This window comes from Carcharhinus amblyrhynchos, unplaced genomic scaffold (genome assembly GCF_965287045.1).
Source record: "Carcharhinus amblyrhynchos unplaced genomic scaffold, sCarAmb.v2.hapA chromosome_114, whole genome shotgun sequence".
Lineage (NCBI taxonomy): Eukaryota > Metazoa > Chordata > Chondrichthyes > Carcharhiniformes > Carcharhinidae > Carcharhinus > Carcharhinus amblyrhynchos.
The window spans coordinates 475620-492524 of record NW_027649854.1 but is presented as its reverse complement, the minus strand read 5'-3'; the positions used below and the strand labels follow the sequence as shown (position 1 = coordinate 492524).

The following is a 16905-nucleotide window of genomic DNA, read 5'->3' as shown; positions in this document are numbered from 1 at the left end:
CTGCGTCCAGTTCTGGTCGCCTTACTACCGGAAGGACGTGGAGTCTCTGGAAAGGGTGCAGAGGAGGTTTACCAGGATGTTGCCTGGAATGGAGGGGCTGGGTTACGACGAAAGGTTGGAGAAACTGGGACTTTTCTCCTTGGAAAGGCGGAGATTGAGGGGGAACATGACAGAGGTATATAAGATACTGAAGGGAATAGACTGAGTCAAGTGAGAGACTGTTTCCTAGACTAGGTACACATACGAGAGGCCATGATTTAAGGGTGAGGGGGGAGAGGTATAATTTGGAAGTGAGAGGAAGGTTCTTTAGGCAGAGAGTTGTGGGGGTATGGAACGGGCTACCGAGTAGGGTGGTGGAGGCAGGAACGTTGGACTCGTTTAAGGTTCAGTTAGATAGACACGAGTGAAACGAAGATGGAGGGTTATGGTAGGGGCTATTAAATAAGGTCAGAACCTCGGGAGACACCGGAAATGCAGATTTGTAAATTAACGTCTTTGTCTTTTTATTCCGCAGGTGGAGGTCCACCTCGTGTCAAGCGAGGGGCATGCACACGGTGGGTCGTGCGTGGGCTGCTCTTGGAGGTTCCGGGAGTGGCCTAGTACTTCGTGTCGGTGTGTGTGCTTGATCCTGGACCGGTAGACGGGCGCCGCAACAGCTCAGTGACTAGCACTGCTAGCTGTGCAGATACATGGATTTGGGCCTGTGTTTGTGGGAGTTTGTGCATTCTCCCTGTGGTTGCGTGGGTTTCCTCCGGGCGCTCCGGTTTCCTCCCACACCCCAAAGATGTGCTCTTAGGCTGATTGGTTTTACCAAATTGACACTATTCTCCACTGAATCTGACTAAGTCAGGGGTTCCATTCGTAGACACGCAGGGTAGAATAGGTGTAGGTTGATGCGGCGGCGCGGGCTTGTTGGGCCGAAGGGCCTGTTTCCCGTGCTGGGTTGTTCTTGGTAATCTATCAAAATGCATTACCCTGCATTTAACATAGATCGCAGACCATTACAGCACACTACAGGCCCTTCGGCCCTCAATGTTGTGCTGAGCGATGTCCAATCCCAAGATCAAGCTACCCCCTCCCTATAATTCTGGTGTGCTCCATGTGCCTATCCAATAACCTCTTGAAAGTTCCTAAAGTGTCCGACTTCACTATCACAGCAGGCAGTGTATTCCACACCCCAACCACTCTCCGAGTAAAGAACCTACCTTGGACATCCCTTCTATATCTCCCACCATGAACATTATTGTTATGGCCCCTAGTAACAGCTACATCCACCCGAAGAAATAGTCTCTGCATGTCCACTCTATCTATTCCCCTCATCATCTTATAAACCTCTATTAAGTTGCCTCTCACCGTCCTCCGCTCTAAAGAGAAAAGCCCCAGCTCCGTCAACCTTTCCTCATAAGATCTACCGAAGGCTGTGGTGAACCTAGTCAGGAGGAAAAGGAAGGTGTACAAAAGGTTCAGGGAGCTAGGAGATGTTAAGGATCTTGAGGAGTATAAGGATTGTAGAAAGGAGCTTAAAAGGGAAATTAGGAGAGCCAGAAGGGGTCATGAGAAGGCCTTGGCGGGTAAGATTAAGGAGAGTCCCAAGGCGTTCTACAAATATGTGAAAAGTAAAAGGATGAGAAGAGAAGGGATAGGACCTATAAAAGGTGAAGGGGGAAAGGTCTGTGTGGAACCGGAAGAAATGGCAGAGGTGCTTAATGAGTACTTTGCCTCGGTATTCACAGTGGAAAGTGATCTGGGAGATTTTGCTACAGGTTTGCAGCAAATGGAAAAGATTGAGTATGTGGACATTAAGGAAGAGGATGTGTTAGAACTTTTGAATTCTATCAAGATAGATAAGTCGCCGGGACCAGATGGGATGTACCCCAGGTTACTGTGGGAGGTGAGGGAGGTGATTGCAGAGCCCCTGGCGATGATCTTTGCGTCGTCAATGGACACGGGAGAGGTTCCGGAAGATTGGAGGATTGCGGATGTGGTTCCTATTTTCAAGAAAGGGAACAGAGATAGCCTGGGAAATTACCCACCGGTGAGTCTGACCTCAGTGGTTGGTAAGTTGATGGAGAGGCTTCCGAGGGACAAGATTTATGAGCATTTGGAGAGGTTTGGCATGATCAGAAATAGTCAGCATGGTTTTGTCAAGGGCAGATCGTGCCTTATGAGCCTAGTTGAGTTCTTCGAAAATGTGACTGAACACATTGACGAAGAAAGAGCAGTGGACGTGGTGTACATGGACTTCAGCAAGGCGTTTGATAAGGTCCCCCATGCAAGACTTCTTGAGAAGGTGAGAGGGCATGGGATCCAAGGGGCTTTGGCCTTGTGGATCCAGAACTGGCTTGCCTGCAGAAGGCAGAGAGTGGTTGTGGATGGGTCTTTTTCTGCATGGAGGTCAGTCACCAGTGGAGTGCCCCAGGGATCTGTTCTAGGACCCTTGCTGTTTGTCATTTTCATAAATGACCTAGATGAGGAAGTGGATGGATGGGTTAGTAAGTTCGCTGATGACACGAAGGTCGGTGGTGTTGTGGATGGTCTGGAAGGATGTCAGAAGTTGCAGCAGGACATAAATAGGATGCAGGACTGGGCGGAGAAGTGGCAGATGGACTTCAACGCGGATAAATGTGTAGTGGTCCATTTTGGCAAGACCAATGGGATGAACGAGTACACTATCAAGGGCAGGAGTCTTAGCAGTGTTGAAGAGCAGAAGGATCTTGGGGTCCGGGTCCACAGGACTCTTAAATAGGCCTCGCAGGTGGAGGATGTGGTCAAGAAGGCGTATGGTGTACTGGCCTTCATTAATCGAGGGATTGAGTTATGAATCGGGAGGTAATGCTGCAGCTTTATAAGACCCTTGTCAGGCCTCACTTGGAGTACTGTGCGCAGTTCTGGTCGCCTCACTATAGGAAGGACGTAGAAGCTATTGAGAGGGTGCAGAGGAGATTTACAAGGATGTTGTCTGGATTGGGAGGTATGCCTTATGAAGATAGGTTGAGGGAGCTGGGACTCTTCTCCCTGGAGAGACGAAGGTTGAGAGGCGACCTGAAAGAGGTTTATAAAATGTTGAGAGGAATAGATAGGGTGGATTCTCAGAGGCTATTTCCTCGGGTTGAAATGGTCGCTACGAGACGACACAGATTTAAGGTGCAGGGAGGCAAGTACAGAAGTGATATTCGGGGTAAGTTCTTCACTCAGAGGGTGGTGAGTGAATGGAATCGGCTGTCGTCAGTGGTGGTGGAGGCGAACTCAATGGGGTCTTTTAAAAGACTTCTGGATGAGTATATGGGGTTTAATGCGATTGGGAGTTATAGATAGGTCTATGGATTGGTAGGTATTGATGTGATCGGCGCAACTCGTGGGCCGAAGGGCCTGTTTGTGCTGTAGTGTTCTATGTTCTATGTACCCTCCAAACCAGGCAGCATCCTGGTAAATCTCCTCTGCACCCCCTCCAATGCTTCCACATCCTTCTTATAGTGAGGTGACCAGAACGGAACACAATATTCCAAATGTGGTCTCACTAAGGTCTGGTATAGTTGCAGCATAACCCCGCGACTCTTAAACTCAAACGCCCTGTTAATAAATGCTAACACACTATAAGCCTTCTTCACGGCTCTATCCATTTGAGTGGCAACCTCAGAGATCTGTGGATATGAACCCCAAGATCTCTCTGTTCCTCCACATTCCTCAGAACCCTGCCGTTGACCCTGTAATCTGCATTCAAGTTTGTCCTACCAAATGAATCACCTCACACTTATCAGGGTTAAACTCCATCTGCCACTTTTCAGCCCAGCTCTGCGTCCTATCAATGTCTCAAATCATCCATGCTTTTCTCAACAGTAAATACTGATGGGAAATATTCATTTAGGATCTCAACCATCTCTTGTGGATCTGCACATAGATGACCTTGTTGATCCTTTAGAGGCCCGATTCTCTCCCTTGTTACTCTTTTATCCTTTATGTATTTGTGGAAGCTCTTTGGATTCTCCTTTGTGTTACCTGCCAAACAATCTCGTGTCTCCTTTTTGCCCTCCTGATTTCTCTCTTAACTCTACTCCTACACCGTCTGTACTCTTCAAGGGATCCACTTGATCCCAGCTGCCAATTCATGTCATGTGTCTCCTTCGTTTTCTTGATCAGGGCTTCAATATCCTGAATCATCCAGAGTTCCCTATTAATACCAGCCTTACCCTTCACTCTAAGAAGAATGTGTTTACCCTGAACCCTGGTTAACACACTTCTGAAATCCTCCCACTTACCAGATGTCCCCTTGCCTTCCCACAGACTCCCCCAATTAACTGTTGAAAGTTCCTGCCTGATACCATAAAAATTGGCCTTGCCCCAATTTAGAATTTTAACTTTTGGGCCAGACCTATCAGTCCCCATAACTATCTTAAAACTAATAGAATTATGGTCACTGATCTGAAAGTGGCCCTTCACTAACACTTCTGTCACCTGCCCTTCCTTATTTCTCAAAAGGAGGTCAAGTTTTGCCCCCACTCTGGTTGAGCCATCCACATACTGAATGAGAAATTCCTCCTGAATACACTCAACAAATTTCTCTCCATCCAAGTGACAGCCTTTTTCCTCAGATGGTGATGGCTAACACAAGGAGACATAGCTTTAAACTAAGGGGTGGTAGTTATAGGATGGATGTCAGAGGTAGGTTCTTTACTCAGAGGGTAGTAAGGGCGTGGAATGCCCTGCCTGCAGCAGTTGTGGATTCGCCAACTTTAAGGGCGTTTAAATGGTCAGTGGATAGGCATATGGATAACATTGGAATAGTTTAGGTTAGAGGGTCATTAGATTGGTTCCACTGGTCGGCACAACATCGAGGGCCGAAGGGCCTGTACTGCGCTGTAATGTTCTATGTTCAACCCTCTAATACTATGGCTGTCCCAGTCAATGTTGGGAAAGTTAAAATCTCCGACTATTATCACCCTATTTTCCTTGGAGCTATCTGTAATCTCCTTACATATTTGCTCCTCAATTTCCCGCTGACTATTTGGGGGCCTGTAGTACAACCCTATCAAAGTGATTTCCCCCTTCTTATTTCTCAGTTCTACCCGTACAGACTCAGAGTCATAGAGATTTATAGCATGGAAGCAGGCCCCTCAGCCCAACTAGTCCATGCCGTCCCTTTATTTTTAAAACCCCTAAACTAATCCCAATTGCCCGCATTTGGCCCATATCGCTCTATACCCACCTTACCCATGCAACTGTCTAAATAATTTTTAAAAGATAAAATTGTACCCACCTCTACTACTAACTCTGTGTGAAAAAGTTGCCCCTCTGGACATCATTGCATCTTTCCCTTTTTACCTTAAACCTATACCCTCTGGTTTTAAACTCTCCTACCTCTGGGGAAAGATATTGACTATCTAGCTGATCTGTGCCCCTCATTATTTTATAGACCTCAATAAGATCACCCCTCAGCCCCCTACGCTCCATAGAAAAAAGTCCCAGTCTACCCAGCCTCTCTTTTATAACTCAATCCATCAAGTCCTGGTAGCATCCTAGTAATTTTTTTCTGCACTTTTTCCAGTTTAATGATATTCTTTCTATAATAGGGTGACCAGAGTTGTACACAGTATTCCAAGCATGACCTTATCAATGTCTTCAAAAGATGTCCCAACTCCTGTATTCAATGTTCTGACCAAATTAGAGGATTATACAGGAAGATGCAAGTGAGATAAAAGTCAAGCTCTTACTGAATTACACAACAGCTTTGAGAATAAAAATATAGCCTCCGCTTCCTATTTCTTATGATTCTTCTGAAACAGGCTTTCCTTATGTAACCTAGCAAGTCCTTATGATGTTGGATACCTGCAATACCACAAGCTCTCACCTGGGCATGGTACCTGGTTGCATTCCTCCGTCTGCACATTCTCTCCCTCACAGGATGCGCTGTGCATTGTCCCCTCACAGTTACGACTGCGGGTTCGCTGCCCAACACCACAGCTGCTGGAACACTCGCTCCACATGGACCAGAGACTGAATTCCAGACACCGTGAATCACTGCAGTCAAATGTCCCATTGACACACGTACTGAAAAGGAGAGTTAGGTCTGGTTAAAGTGGAAAGAGATGAACGCAGAAATTCAGGTCAGTCAATTAAATACTCAGGATGGGCAATAAGTGCTGGCCAGCCACGTCCATGAATGAATTGAAACATTTTTTAAACTGTTAATGTTAAATTGTTAGTGAGAGGCAACATGGTTTTGTGAAGGGGAGGTTGTGTCTCACTAATTTGATTGAGTTTTTCAGGGAAGTGATGAAGATGATTGATGAGGGTAGGGCAGTGGATGTTGTCTACATGGATTTCAGTAAGGCCTTTGACAGGGTCCCTCATGGCAGACTGGTGCAGAAGGTGAAGTCGCAGTGGGATCAGAGGTAAGCTGGCAAGGTGGATACAAAACTGGCTCGGTCACAGAAGACAGAGGGTAGCAGTGGAAGGGTGTGTTTCTGAATGGAGGGCTGTGACAAGTGGCGTTCCTCAGGGATCAGTGCTGGGACCTCTGCTGTTTGTAATATATATAAATGATTTGGAGGAAAATGTAAAGGGTTTGGTTTTTAAGTTTGCGGGCGACACAAAGGTTGGTGGATTTGTGGATAGCGATGCGGACCATCAGAGGATACAGCAGGATATAGATCAAAAAAAGAACAACCCAGCACGGGAAACAGGCCTTTTGGCCCAATGAGCCCGCGCTGCCATTTCAACAAAGCATTTTCCTACACCTACCCTGCCCCGTGTGTATGTGAATGGTACCCCTAATGTAGCCAGATTCAGGGAAGAATAGTGTAGGGACGACTTGTTACACCAATCAGCCTAAGAGCACATCTTTGGGGTGTGGGAGGAAACCGGAGCACCCGGAGGAAACCCACGCAACCACGGGGAGAATGCACAAACTCCCGCAGACACAGGCCCAAATCCATGTATCTGCACAGCTAGCAGTGATAGTCACTGAGCTGTTGTGGTGCCCGTCTGCTGGTCCAGGATTAAGCACACACAACGACACGAAGTACTAGGCCACTCTCGAAACCTCCAAGAGCAACCCACGCACGACCCACTGTGTGCATGCCCCTCGTTTGACAACAAGGTGGACCGACATCTGTGGATTAAAAGAGACAAAACATTAACATGTAATATTACATTTCCAGTGTCGTCCCGAGGCTCTGACCCTTTTTAATACCGTCTTCTATAACCCTCCATCCCTGTTTCACTCATGTGCCTATCTAAGTAAACCTTAAACAAGTCCAACGTGCCTGCCTCCACCACCTCACTTGGTAGCGCATTCCATACCCCCGCGACCCTCTGCGTGAAAAACCTTCCTCTAGTATCCAAATTATTCTTCTCCTCCCTCACCCTTAGATCGTGACCTCTTGTAATAGTTGTCCCCAATCTAGGGAAAAGCATGCAACTGTTGACTCTATCCATTCCCTTCATTATTTTATACACCTCTATCAGATCCCCCCTTAATCTCCGTCTTTCTAAGAAGAGCCTCAGTTTTTCCAATCTTTCCTCGTAACTCAGTCCTTCCATACCAGGCAGCATCCTGGTAAATCTCCTCTGCACTCTCTCCAGGGTTTCCACGTCCTTCCGGTAGTAAGGTGACCAGAACTGGATGCAGTACTCCAAATGTGGTCTAACCAACGTTCTGTACAACTGAAGCATTAGACATAGAACATAGACGATAGCTCCTATACTCTATACCCCTTCCTATAAAGGCTAGCATTCCATAAGCTTTCTTCACAACCTTCTCTACCTGTGTTGACACCTTCAGAGACTTGTGCACTTGCGCTCCCAGGTCCCTCTGTATTTCTATACTCTTAATCAGTCTACCTTTTATCATGTAACTCCTCCCTGCATTATTCCTTCCAAAATGCATCACCAAGTTGGGGACTTGGGCGGAGAGATGACAGATGGAGTTTAATTCAGACAAATGTGAGGTAATGCATTTTGGAAGGTCTAATACAGATAGGAAATATACAGTAAATGGCAGAACTCTTAAGAGTATTGATAGGCAGAAGAATCTGGGTGTACAGATACACAAGTCACTGAAAGTAGCAACACAGGTGGAGAAGGTAGTCAAGAAGGCATAAGGCATGCTTGCCTTTACTGGCCAGGGTACTGAGTTTAAAAATTGGCAAAACATGTTTCAGCTTTATAGAACGTTAGTTCGGCTACACTTGGAATATAGTGTTCAATTCTGGTCGCCACACTATCAGAAAGATGTGGAGGCTTTGGAGAGGGTACAGAAAAGATTTACCAGGATGTTGCCCTGGTATAGAACATAGAACATAGAACATTACAGCGCAGAACAGGCCCTTCGGCCCACGATGTTGCGCCGACCAGTTACAAAACAATGACCCACTAACCTAAACCAATCCCTTCTCGTCCATAAACCTATCCACAGATCTCTTAAACGCCCCCAAACTAGGCGCATTTACAACTGCAGCAGGCAGGGCATTCCAATCCCTCACCACCCTCTGGGTAAAGAACCTACCCCTGACATCCGTCCTATAACTACCACCCCTTAATTTAAAGCCATGCCCCCTCGTGCTAGCTTTCTCCATCCGAGGAAAAAGGCTATCACGATCCACCCTATCTAAACCTCTAATCATCTTATATGTTTCAATAAGATCCCCTCTTAGCCGCCTTCTTTCCAGCGAAAACAACCCCAAATCCCTCAGCCTCTCCTCATAGGACCTCCCCTCCATACCAGGCAACATCCTGGTAAACCTCCTCTGCACCCTCTCCAAAGCCTCCACATCCTTCCTATAATGTGGGGACCAGAACTGCACACAGTACTCCAAGTGCGGCCGCACCAGAGTTGTGTACAGTTGCAACATGACGCTGCGACTCCTAAATTCAATCCCCCTACCAATAAACGCCAAGACACCGTATGCCTTCTTAACAACCTTATCTACTTGGAAGAAGATTGGAGGACAGCAAATGTTGTCCCATTGTTTAAGAAGGGGAGCAGAGACTTCCCTGGGAATTATAGACCGGTGAGTCTTACTTCTGTGGTAGGTAAGGTTTTGGAAAGGATTATTAGAGACAGGATTTATAATTATTTGGAGAGTAATGAATTGATTAGAGACAGTCAGCATGGTTTTGTAGTGGGTAGGTCGTGCCTTACTAACCTTATCGAGTTCTTTGAGAAAGTGACCAAAGAGGTGGATAGGGGTAAGGCAGTTGACGTGGTGTATATGGATTTTAGTAAGGCGTTTGATAAGGTTCACCATGGTAGGCTTCTGCAGAAAATGCAGATGTATGGGATTGGGGGTGATCTAGGTAATTGGATCAGGAATTGGCTAGCAGATAGGAGACAGAGGGTGGTGGTTGATGGTAAATATTCATCATGGAGTTCGGTTACGAGTGGTGTGCCTCAGGGATCTGTTTTGGGGCCACTGCTGTTTGTAATTTTTATTAATGATCTGGATGAGGGTATAGTTGGGTGGATTAGTAAGTTTGCTGATGACACCAAAGTCGGAGGTGTGGTAGATTGTGAGGAAGGGTGTCATAGTTTGCAGGGTGACTTAGAAAGGTTGCAGAGCTGGGCCGCGAGGTGGCGGATGGAGTTTAATGTGGAGAAGTGTGAGGTAATTCATTTCAGTAGGAATAACAGATGTGTTGAGTATAGGGCTAACGGGAGGACTTTGAATAGTGTGGAGGAGCAGAGGGATCTAGGTGTATGTGTACATAGATCCCTGAAAGTTGGGAATCAAGTAGATAAGGTTGTTAAGAAGGCATACGGTGTCTTGGCGTTTATTGGTAGGGGGATTGAATTTAGGAGTCGCAGCGTCATGATGCAACTGTACACAACTCTGGTGCGGCCGCACTTGGAGTATTGTGTGCAGTTCTGGTCCCCACATTACAGGAAGGATGTAGAGGCTTTGGAGAGGATGCAGAGGAGGTTTACCAGGATGTTGCCTGGTATGGAGGGGAGATCCTATGAGGTGAGACTGAGAGATTTGGGGTTGTTTTCGCTGGAAAGAAGGCGGCTAAGAGGGGACCTTATTGAAACATATAAGATGATTAGAGGTTTAGACAGGGTGGATAGTGATAGCCTTTTTCCTAGGATGGAGAAAGCTAGCACGAGGGGGCACGGCTTTAAATTAAGGGGGGGTAGTTATAGGACTGATGTCAGGGGTAGGTTCTTTACCCAGAGGGTGGTGAGGGACTGGAATGCCCTGCCAGCTGCAGTTGTAAATGCGCCTAGTTTGGGGGCGTTTAAGAGATCTGTGGATAGGTTTATGGACGAAATGGGATTGGTTTAGATTAGTGGGTTAGTGTTGTTTTTTTTTTAAAAGCTGGTCGGCGCAACATCGTGGGCCGAAGGGCCTGTTCTGCGCTGTAATGTTCTATGTTCTATGTACTTGACTCCCAACTTTCAGGGATCTATGTACACATACACCTAGATCCCTCTGCTCATCCACACTGTTCAAAGTCCTCCCGTTAGCCCTATACTCGACACATCTGTTATTCCTACAGGTATGGAGGGCATTAGCTATGAGGAGAGGTTGAAAAACTTGGTTTGTTCTCATGGAATGACGGAGGTTGAGGATCGACCTGACAGAAGTCTACAGGATTATGAGAGGCATGGACAGAGTGGATAGTGAGAAACTTTTTCCCAGGGTGGAAGAGTCAATTAGAACCATAGCACCATAGAAAATTACAGCTCAGAAACAGGCCTTTTGGCCCTTCTTGTCTGTGCCAAACCATTTTTTGCCTCATCCCACTGACCTGCACTTGGACCATATCCCTCCACACCCCTCTCATCCATGAACCCGTCCAAGATTTTCTTAAATGTTAAAAGTGACCCCACATTTACCACTTTATCCGGCAGCTCATTCCACACCCCCAACACTCTCTGTGTGAAGAAGCCCCCCCTAATATTCCCTTTAAACTTTTCTCCTTTCACCCTTAACCCATGCCCTCTGGTTTTTTTCTCCCCTAGCCTCAGTGGAAAAAGCCTGCTTGCATTCACTCTATCTATACCCATCAAAATCTTATACACCTCTATCAAATCTCCCCTCATTCTTCTATGCTCCAGGGAATAAAGTCCTAACCTATTCAATCTCTCTGTAACTCAGCTTCTCAAGCCCCAGCAACATCTTTGTGAACCTTCTCTGCACTCTTTCAACCTTATTTACATCCTTCCTGTAACTAGGTGACCAAAACTGTACACAATACTCTAAATTCGGCCTCACCAATGCCTTATATAACCTCACCATAACACTCCAACTTTTATACTTGATACTCTGATTTATAAAGGCCAATGTTCCAAAAGCACTCTTTACGACCCTATCCACCCGTGACGTCATTGTTAGGGAATTCTGTACCTGTATTCCCAGATCCCTCTGTCCTACTGCACTCTTCAGAGTCCTACCATTTACCCTGTACGTTCTACTTGGTTTGTCCTTCCAAAGCACAATACCTCACACTTGTCTGCGTTAAATTCCATTTGCCATTTTTCAGCCCATTTTTCGAGCTGATCCATGTCCCTCTGCAAGCTTTGAAAACAATTATTACAATCACAAACAACAGTAAAACAATCACAATAATTAGGGGGCACAGGTTTAAGGTGTGAGGGGCAAGGTTTAAAGATGATGTTTGAGGCAAGTTTTTTACACAGAGGGTGGTGGGTGCCTGGAACTCCATGCTGGGGGAGGTAGTGGAAGCGGATACGATAGTGAGTTTTAAGGGGTGTCTTGACAGTTACGTGAATAGGGTAGGAATAGAGGGATATGGTCCCCGGAAGAAAGGATAGTAGGACTAGGGGGCACAGCCTCAAGATAAAGGGGGGGGCGGTTTAGAACGGAGTTGAGGAGGAACTTCTTCACTCAAAGGGTGGTGAATCTCTGGAATTCTCTGCCCGTTGAAGTGGTGGAGGCTGCCTCGCTCAATATTTTTAAGACGCGGGTTGATGGGTTTTTGATAAGAGAGGGGATTAAGGGTTATGGGGAGAGGGCGGGAATGTGGAACTGAGCCACGACAGATCAGCCATGATCTTATTGAATGGCGGGGCAGGCTCGAGGGGCTAGATGGCCTACTCCTGCTCCTATTTCTTATGTTCTTATAAGGGTAGGGGGTTTTAGTTAAGTTGGGCAGCATGGTCAGTGCAGACTTGGAGGGCCGAAGGGCCTGTTCCTGCGCTGTAATTTTCTTTGTTATCCAAAAACGCGGATTAATAAAAGTCTTCATGTGGATTTGTTAAAGATAAACTGTATTTGATTAATTTCTGCCTTACCTCGGTCAGAGAGAGTTAGAACATTAGGGATGTGAGCAAGCTGGAGGGAGGCAGGTCAGGAGGAGTCGGGGGTCGGGGTATTGGTTGGAAGATCGAGGGGCGGGGTGCATGTGGGGGCTGTGGGATGAGGGGGCGCAGGAGTGAGGGGTTGTGGGGGCAGGGTGGTTGTGGGAGTGGGGTGTGTGGGGGCAGGAGGGGATGCGGTGGGTGAGGAGTGGGGAAGGCGCAGGGGCGGGGGGATTGTGGGGGTGGATGGTGTGAGGGGCAGGGGTTGTGGGGGTGCGGTTGCGGGGCGGGGTTGCAGGGGCTGGAGGATGCGGGTGGGTGGGGGGAATTGTGGGGGTGGGGTGTGGGGGGGTTGTGGGTGGTGCAGGGTGCAGGGACAGGGGTTGTGGGAGCGAGGGGGTGTGGGAGTGGAGGGTGTGTGGATGCAGGGGTTGGGGAGAGTTGTGAGACTGGGGGTGGGGTGTGCGGGGGTGTGGAGGGTTGTGGGGGTGGGGTGGTGCAGGGGTTGGGGGATGTGGGAGTGGGGGATGTGTGGATGCGGGGGGTGGCGTTGTGGATGTGGGGGGCTGGAGGGAGTTGTGGGGAGCTGGGGGGGAGTTGTGAGGGTACAGGAATGTGGGGGTGGGGGTGTGGGGTTCGGGGGGGTGTGGGGTGGTATTGGGAGGGGTGGTGCTAGGGTGGGGGCTCAATTTTTTATTCAGCAAAAAATTAAACTAGAATTTTTCTGTCTATCATTTCCTGAGGACCTATCTTGGTAATAAAATAGGAACTTCCCAAAACTTCTATCTCAGGGTCCTGGGAGCAGGGGAAGTCTCCCCTCAGAAGGGCACAATCCTCGGGGAGTCAGTGAATCAGCACTCGCACCCAAGACACATCTCTGCTCAATTGTCCTGTCTCCAACTATCTGGAGACTGGAGGACCTGGAGAAGGGGAAGAGGGATTTATATCACGAGCAAAGAGAGAATTTGAAAATAAACGGCAGTCAACATCAGACTTGTAAATAATCAGCAGGCAAGACAGAAAGTGGTGAAGTGGGACAAAAGAGGTGCTGGAAAATCTCAGCAGGTCTGCACAGTATCTATGGAGAGGAAACAGAAGCAACATTTCGAGTTTGGAGTGAGTGTTCTCATGTTCAAGATATTAATTTTGATATAAAACACAAACCTACCAGTTTCCACAGGGGACTGCAATCCTGTCTCCTGGCTGATATTCCACAGTGTGGTTTGAACTGGGGAGTCCACAGCGACATTCTGACACTGGCACACAGTGGGAATCCTGAAGCAACTGACCCTCCGGACATCGGCATCCTGCAGGAAGTTATCAAAGATCAGACAGACAGACAAGAACATAATAAAGTAGGAGTAGGCCATTCAGCCCATTGAGCCATAAATCGGAGTATCGAGTATAAAAGTTGGAGTGTTATGGTGAGGTTATATAAGGCATTGGTGAGGCCGAATTTACAGTATTGTGTACAGTTTTGGTCACCTAGTTACAGGAAGGATGTAAATAAGGTTGAAAGAGTGCAGAGAAGGTTCACAAGGATGTTGCTGGGGCTTGAGAAGCTGAGTTACAGAGAGATTGAATAGGTTAGGACTTTATTCCCTGGAGTGTAGAAGAATGAGGGGAGATTTGATAGAGGTGTATAAGATTTCGATGGGTATAGATAGAGTGAATGCAAGCAGGCTTTTTCCACTGAGGCTAGGGGAGAAAAAAACCAGAGGGCATGGGTTAAGAGTGAAAGGAGAAAAGTTTAAAGGGAATATTAGAACATAGAACACTACAGCGCAGAACAGGCCCTTCGGCCCACGACGTTGCGCCGACCAGTTAAAAAACAATGACCCACTAACCTAAACCAATCCCTTTTCGTCCATAAACCTATCCACGGATCTCTTAAACGCCCCCAAACTAGGCGCATTTACAACTGCAGCGGGCAGGGCATTCCAATCCCTCACCACCCTCTGGGTAAAGAACCTACCCCTGACATCCGTCCTATAACTACCACCCCTTAATTTAAAGTTATGCCCCCTCGTGCTAACTTTCTCCATCCGAGGAAAAAGGCTATCACTATCCACCCTATCTAAACCTCTAATCATCTTTTATGTTTCAATAAGATCCCCTCTTAGCCGCCTTCTTTCTAGCGAAAACAACCCCAAATCCCTCAGTCTCTCCTCATAGGACCTCCCCTCCATACCAGGCAACATCCTGGTAAACCTCCTCTGCACCCTCTCCAAAGCCTCCACATCCTTCCTGTAATGTGGGGACCAGAACTGCACACAATACTCCAAGTGCGGCCGCACCAGAGTTGTGTACAGTTGCAACATGACGCTGCGACTCCTAAATTCAATCCCCCTACCAATAAACGCCAAGACACCGTATGCCTTCTTAACAACCTTATCTACTTGATTCCCTACTTTCAGGGATCTATGTACACCTAGATCCCTCTGTTCATCCACACTATTCAAAGTCCTCCCGTTAGCCCTATACTCAACACATCTGTTATTCCTACCAAAGTGAATTACCTCACACTTCTCTGCATTAAACTCCATCTGCCACCTCTCGGCCCAGCTCTGCAACCTGTCCAAGTCTCTCTGTAAACTATGACACCCTTCCTCACTATCTACCACACCTCCGACTTTGGTGTCATCAGCAAATTTACTAATCCACCCAACTATACCCTCATCCAGATCATTAATAAAAATTACAAACAGCAGTGGCCCCAAAACAGATCCCTGAGGCACACCACTTGTAACCGAACTCCATGATGAATATTTACCATCAACCACCACCCTCTGTCTCCTACCTGCTAGCCAATTCCTGATCCAATTTCCTAGATTACCCTCAATCCCATACATCTGCATTTTCTGCAGAAGCCTACCATGGTGAACCTTATCAAACGCCTTACTAAAATCCATATATACCACGTCAACTGCCTTACCCCCATCCACCTCTTTGGTCACTTTCTCAAAAAACTCAATAAGGTCAGGGGGGGTTTCTTCACACAGAGAGTGGTGGGAGCGTGGAATGAGCTGCTGGATAAAGTGGTAAATGTGGGGTCACTTTTAACAGTGAAGAAAAACTTGGACGGGTTCATGGATGAGAGGGGTGTGGAGGGATATGGTCCAAGTGCAGGTCAGTGGGACTAGGCAAAAAATGGTTCAACGCAGACAAGAAGGGCCAAAGGGCCTGTTTCTGAGCTGTAGTGTTCTACGGTTCTATGGAGCCTGAGCTAGCAGAGTCACATTGCAGGGTTCCATTTGTTTGTAAGGTACAGAGCAAAAAGGAGCAGCTCAGAATGGGTGATTCAGAGCAGTAAAAGCACTGATATCCAGAACAAAAGGGCTGGAATGAAGTTGCTGTAATTCAGAACTCGTGAGCCACCAGCAGATGGCACTCTCTATCAGTAAGAAGTCTCACAACACCAGGTTAAAGTCTAGCTGGTTTATTTGACAGCACTAGCTTTCGGAGTCTCGCTCCTTCTTCGTGAGTGAGGACTTGTGTTTACAATCAGGGCATATAAGTCTTAAAGGTACAGACAATGTGAGCGGAGAGAGGTTTAAGCACAGGTTAACGAGATGTGTATTGTCTCCAGCCAGGACAGTTAGTGAGATTTTACAAACCCAGGCAAACCGTGGGGGTTACAGATAGTGTGACATGAACCCAAGATCCCGGTTGAGACCGTCCTCATGCGTGCGGAACTTGGCTATCAGTCTCTGCTCAGCGACTCTGCGTTGTCGTGTGTTGTGAAGGCCGCCTTGGAGAATGCTTACCTGAAGATCAGAGGCTGAATGACCATGACCACTTAAGGGTGAACACCGCTCGACAATCACCAGGCAGGAGTGTTCCCTTCCAGTCGGGAACACTTCAGCAGTCACGGGCATTTACCCTCTGATCTTGGGGTAAGCGTTCTCCAAGGCGGCCTTCACAACACATGATAATGCAGAATTGGTGAGCAGAGACTGATAGCCAAGTTCCGCACACATTTTACATAAGAACATAAGAAATAGGAGCAGGAGTAGGCCATCTAGCTCTTCGAGCCTGCCCTGCCATTCAATAAGATCATGGCTGATCTGATAGTGGTTCAGTTCCACTTACCCGCTTTCTCTCCATAACCCTTAGTCTGTTATTAGTCTGTTGTAGGTAAAATGTTAGAATCCGTCATCAAGGAGGAAATAGCGAGGCATCTTGAGGGGAATTGCTTGATAGAGCAGACGCAGCACGGTTTCGTTAAGGGGAACTCGTGTCTGACAAGTTTACTGGAGTTCTATGAGGATGTGTCTAGGGCAGTGGATAGAGGAGAGCCGGTGGATGTGGTGTTTCTTGATTTTCAGAAGGCGTTTGACAAGGTATCTCACAAGAGGTTATTGCAGAAGGTCAGGGGACTTGGAGTTGGGGGTAGGGTGTTAGCGTGAATAGAGGACTGGTTGTCAAATAGGAGGCAGAGAGTGGGGGTCAATGGGTGCTATTCGGATTGGCGGTTGGTGACGAGTGGAGTGCCCCAGGGGTCGGTGCTGGGGCCTCAGCTTTTTACCATTTATATAGATGATCTGGAGGAGGGAACAGAGTGTATGGTGTCGAAATTTGCTGATGACACCAAGATTGGTGGAATGGCAAATTGTGCGGAGGGTGTGGAGAGTCTGCAGAAGGAT

The 16905-nt window shown here is 47.3% G+C and overlaps 1 protein-coding gene across 1 annotated transcript in view; it reads right to left on the bottom strand.

Annotated features, from left to right (window-relative positions):
- Nucleotides 1–16905, bottom strand: part of sspo (SCO-spondin) — a gene marked incomplete at its 5' end in the record, with an annotated part of 592643 nt that overhangs the window by 100596 nt on the left and 475142 nt on the right. Inside the window, 2 exons of the mRNA XM_080183006.1 lie at nucleotides 5846–6045; nucleotides 13428–13566. Of these exons, the coding sequence (XP_080039132.1) occupies nucleotides 5846–6045; nucleotides 13428–13566 (339 nt within the window). The remainder of the gene's footprint in view (nucleotides 1–5845; nucleotides 6046–13427; nucleotides 13567–16905) is intronic.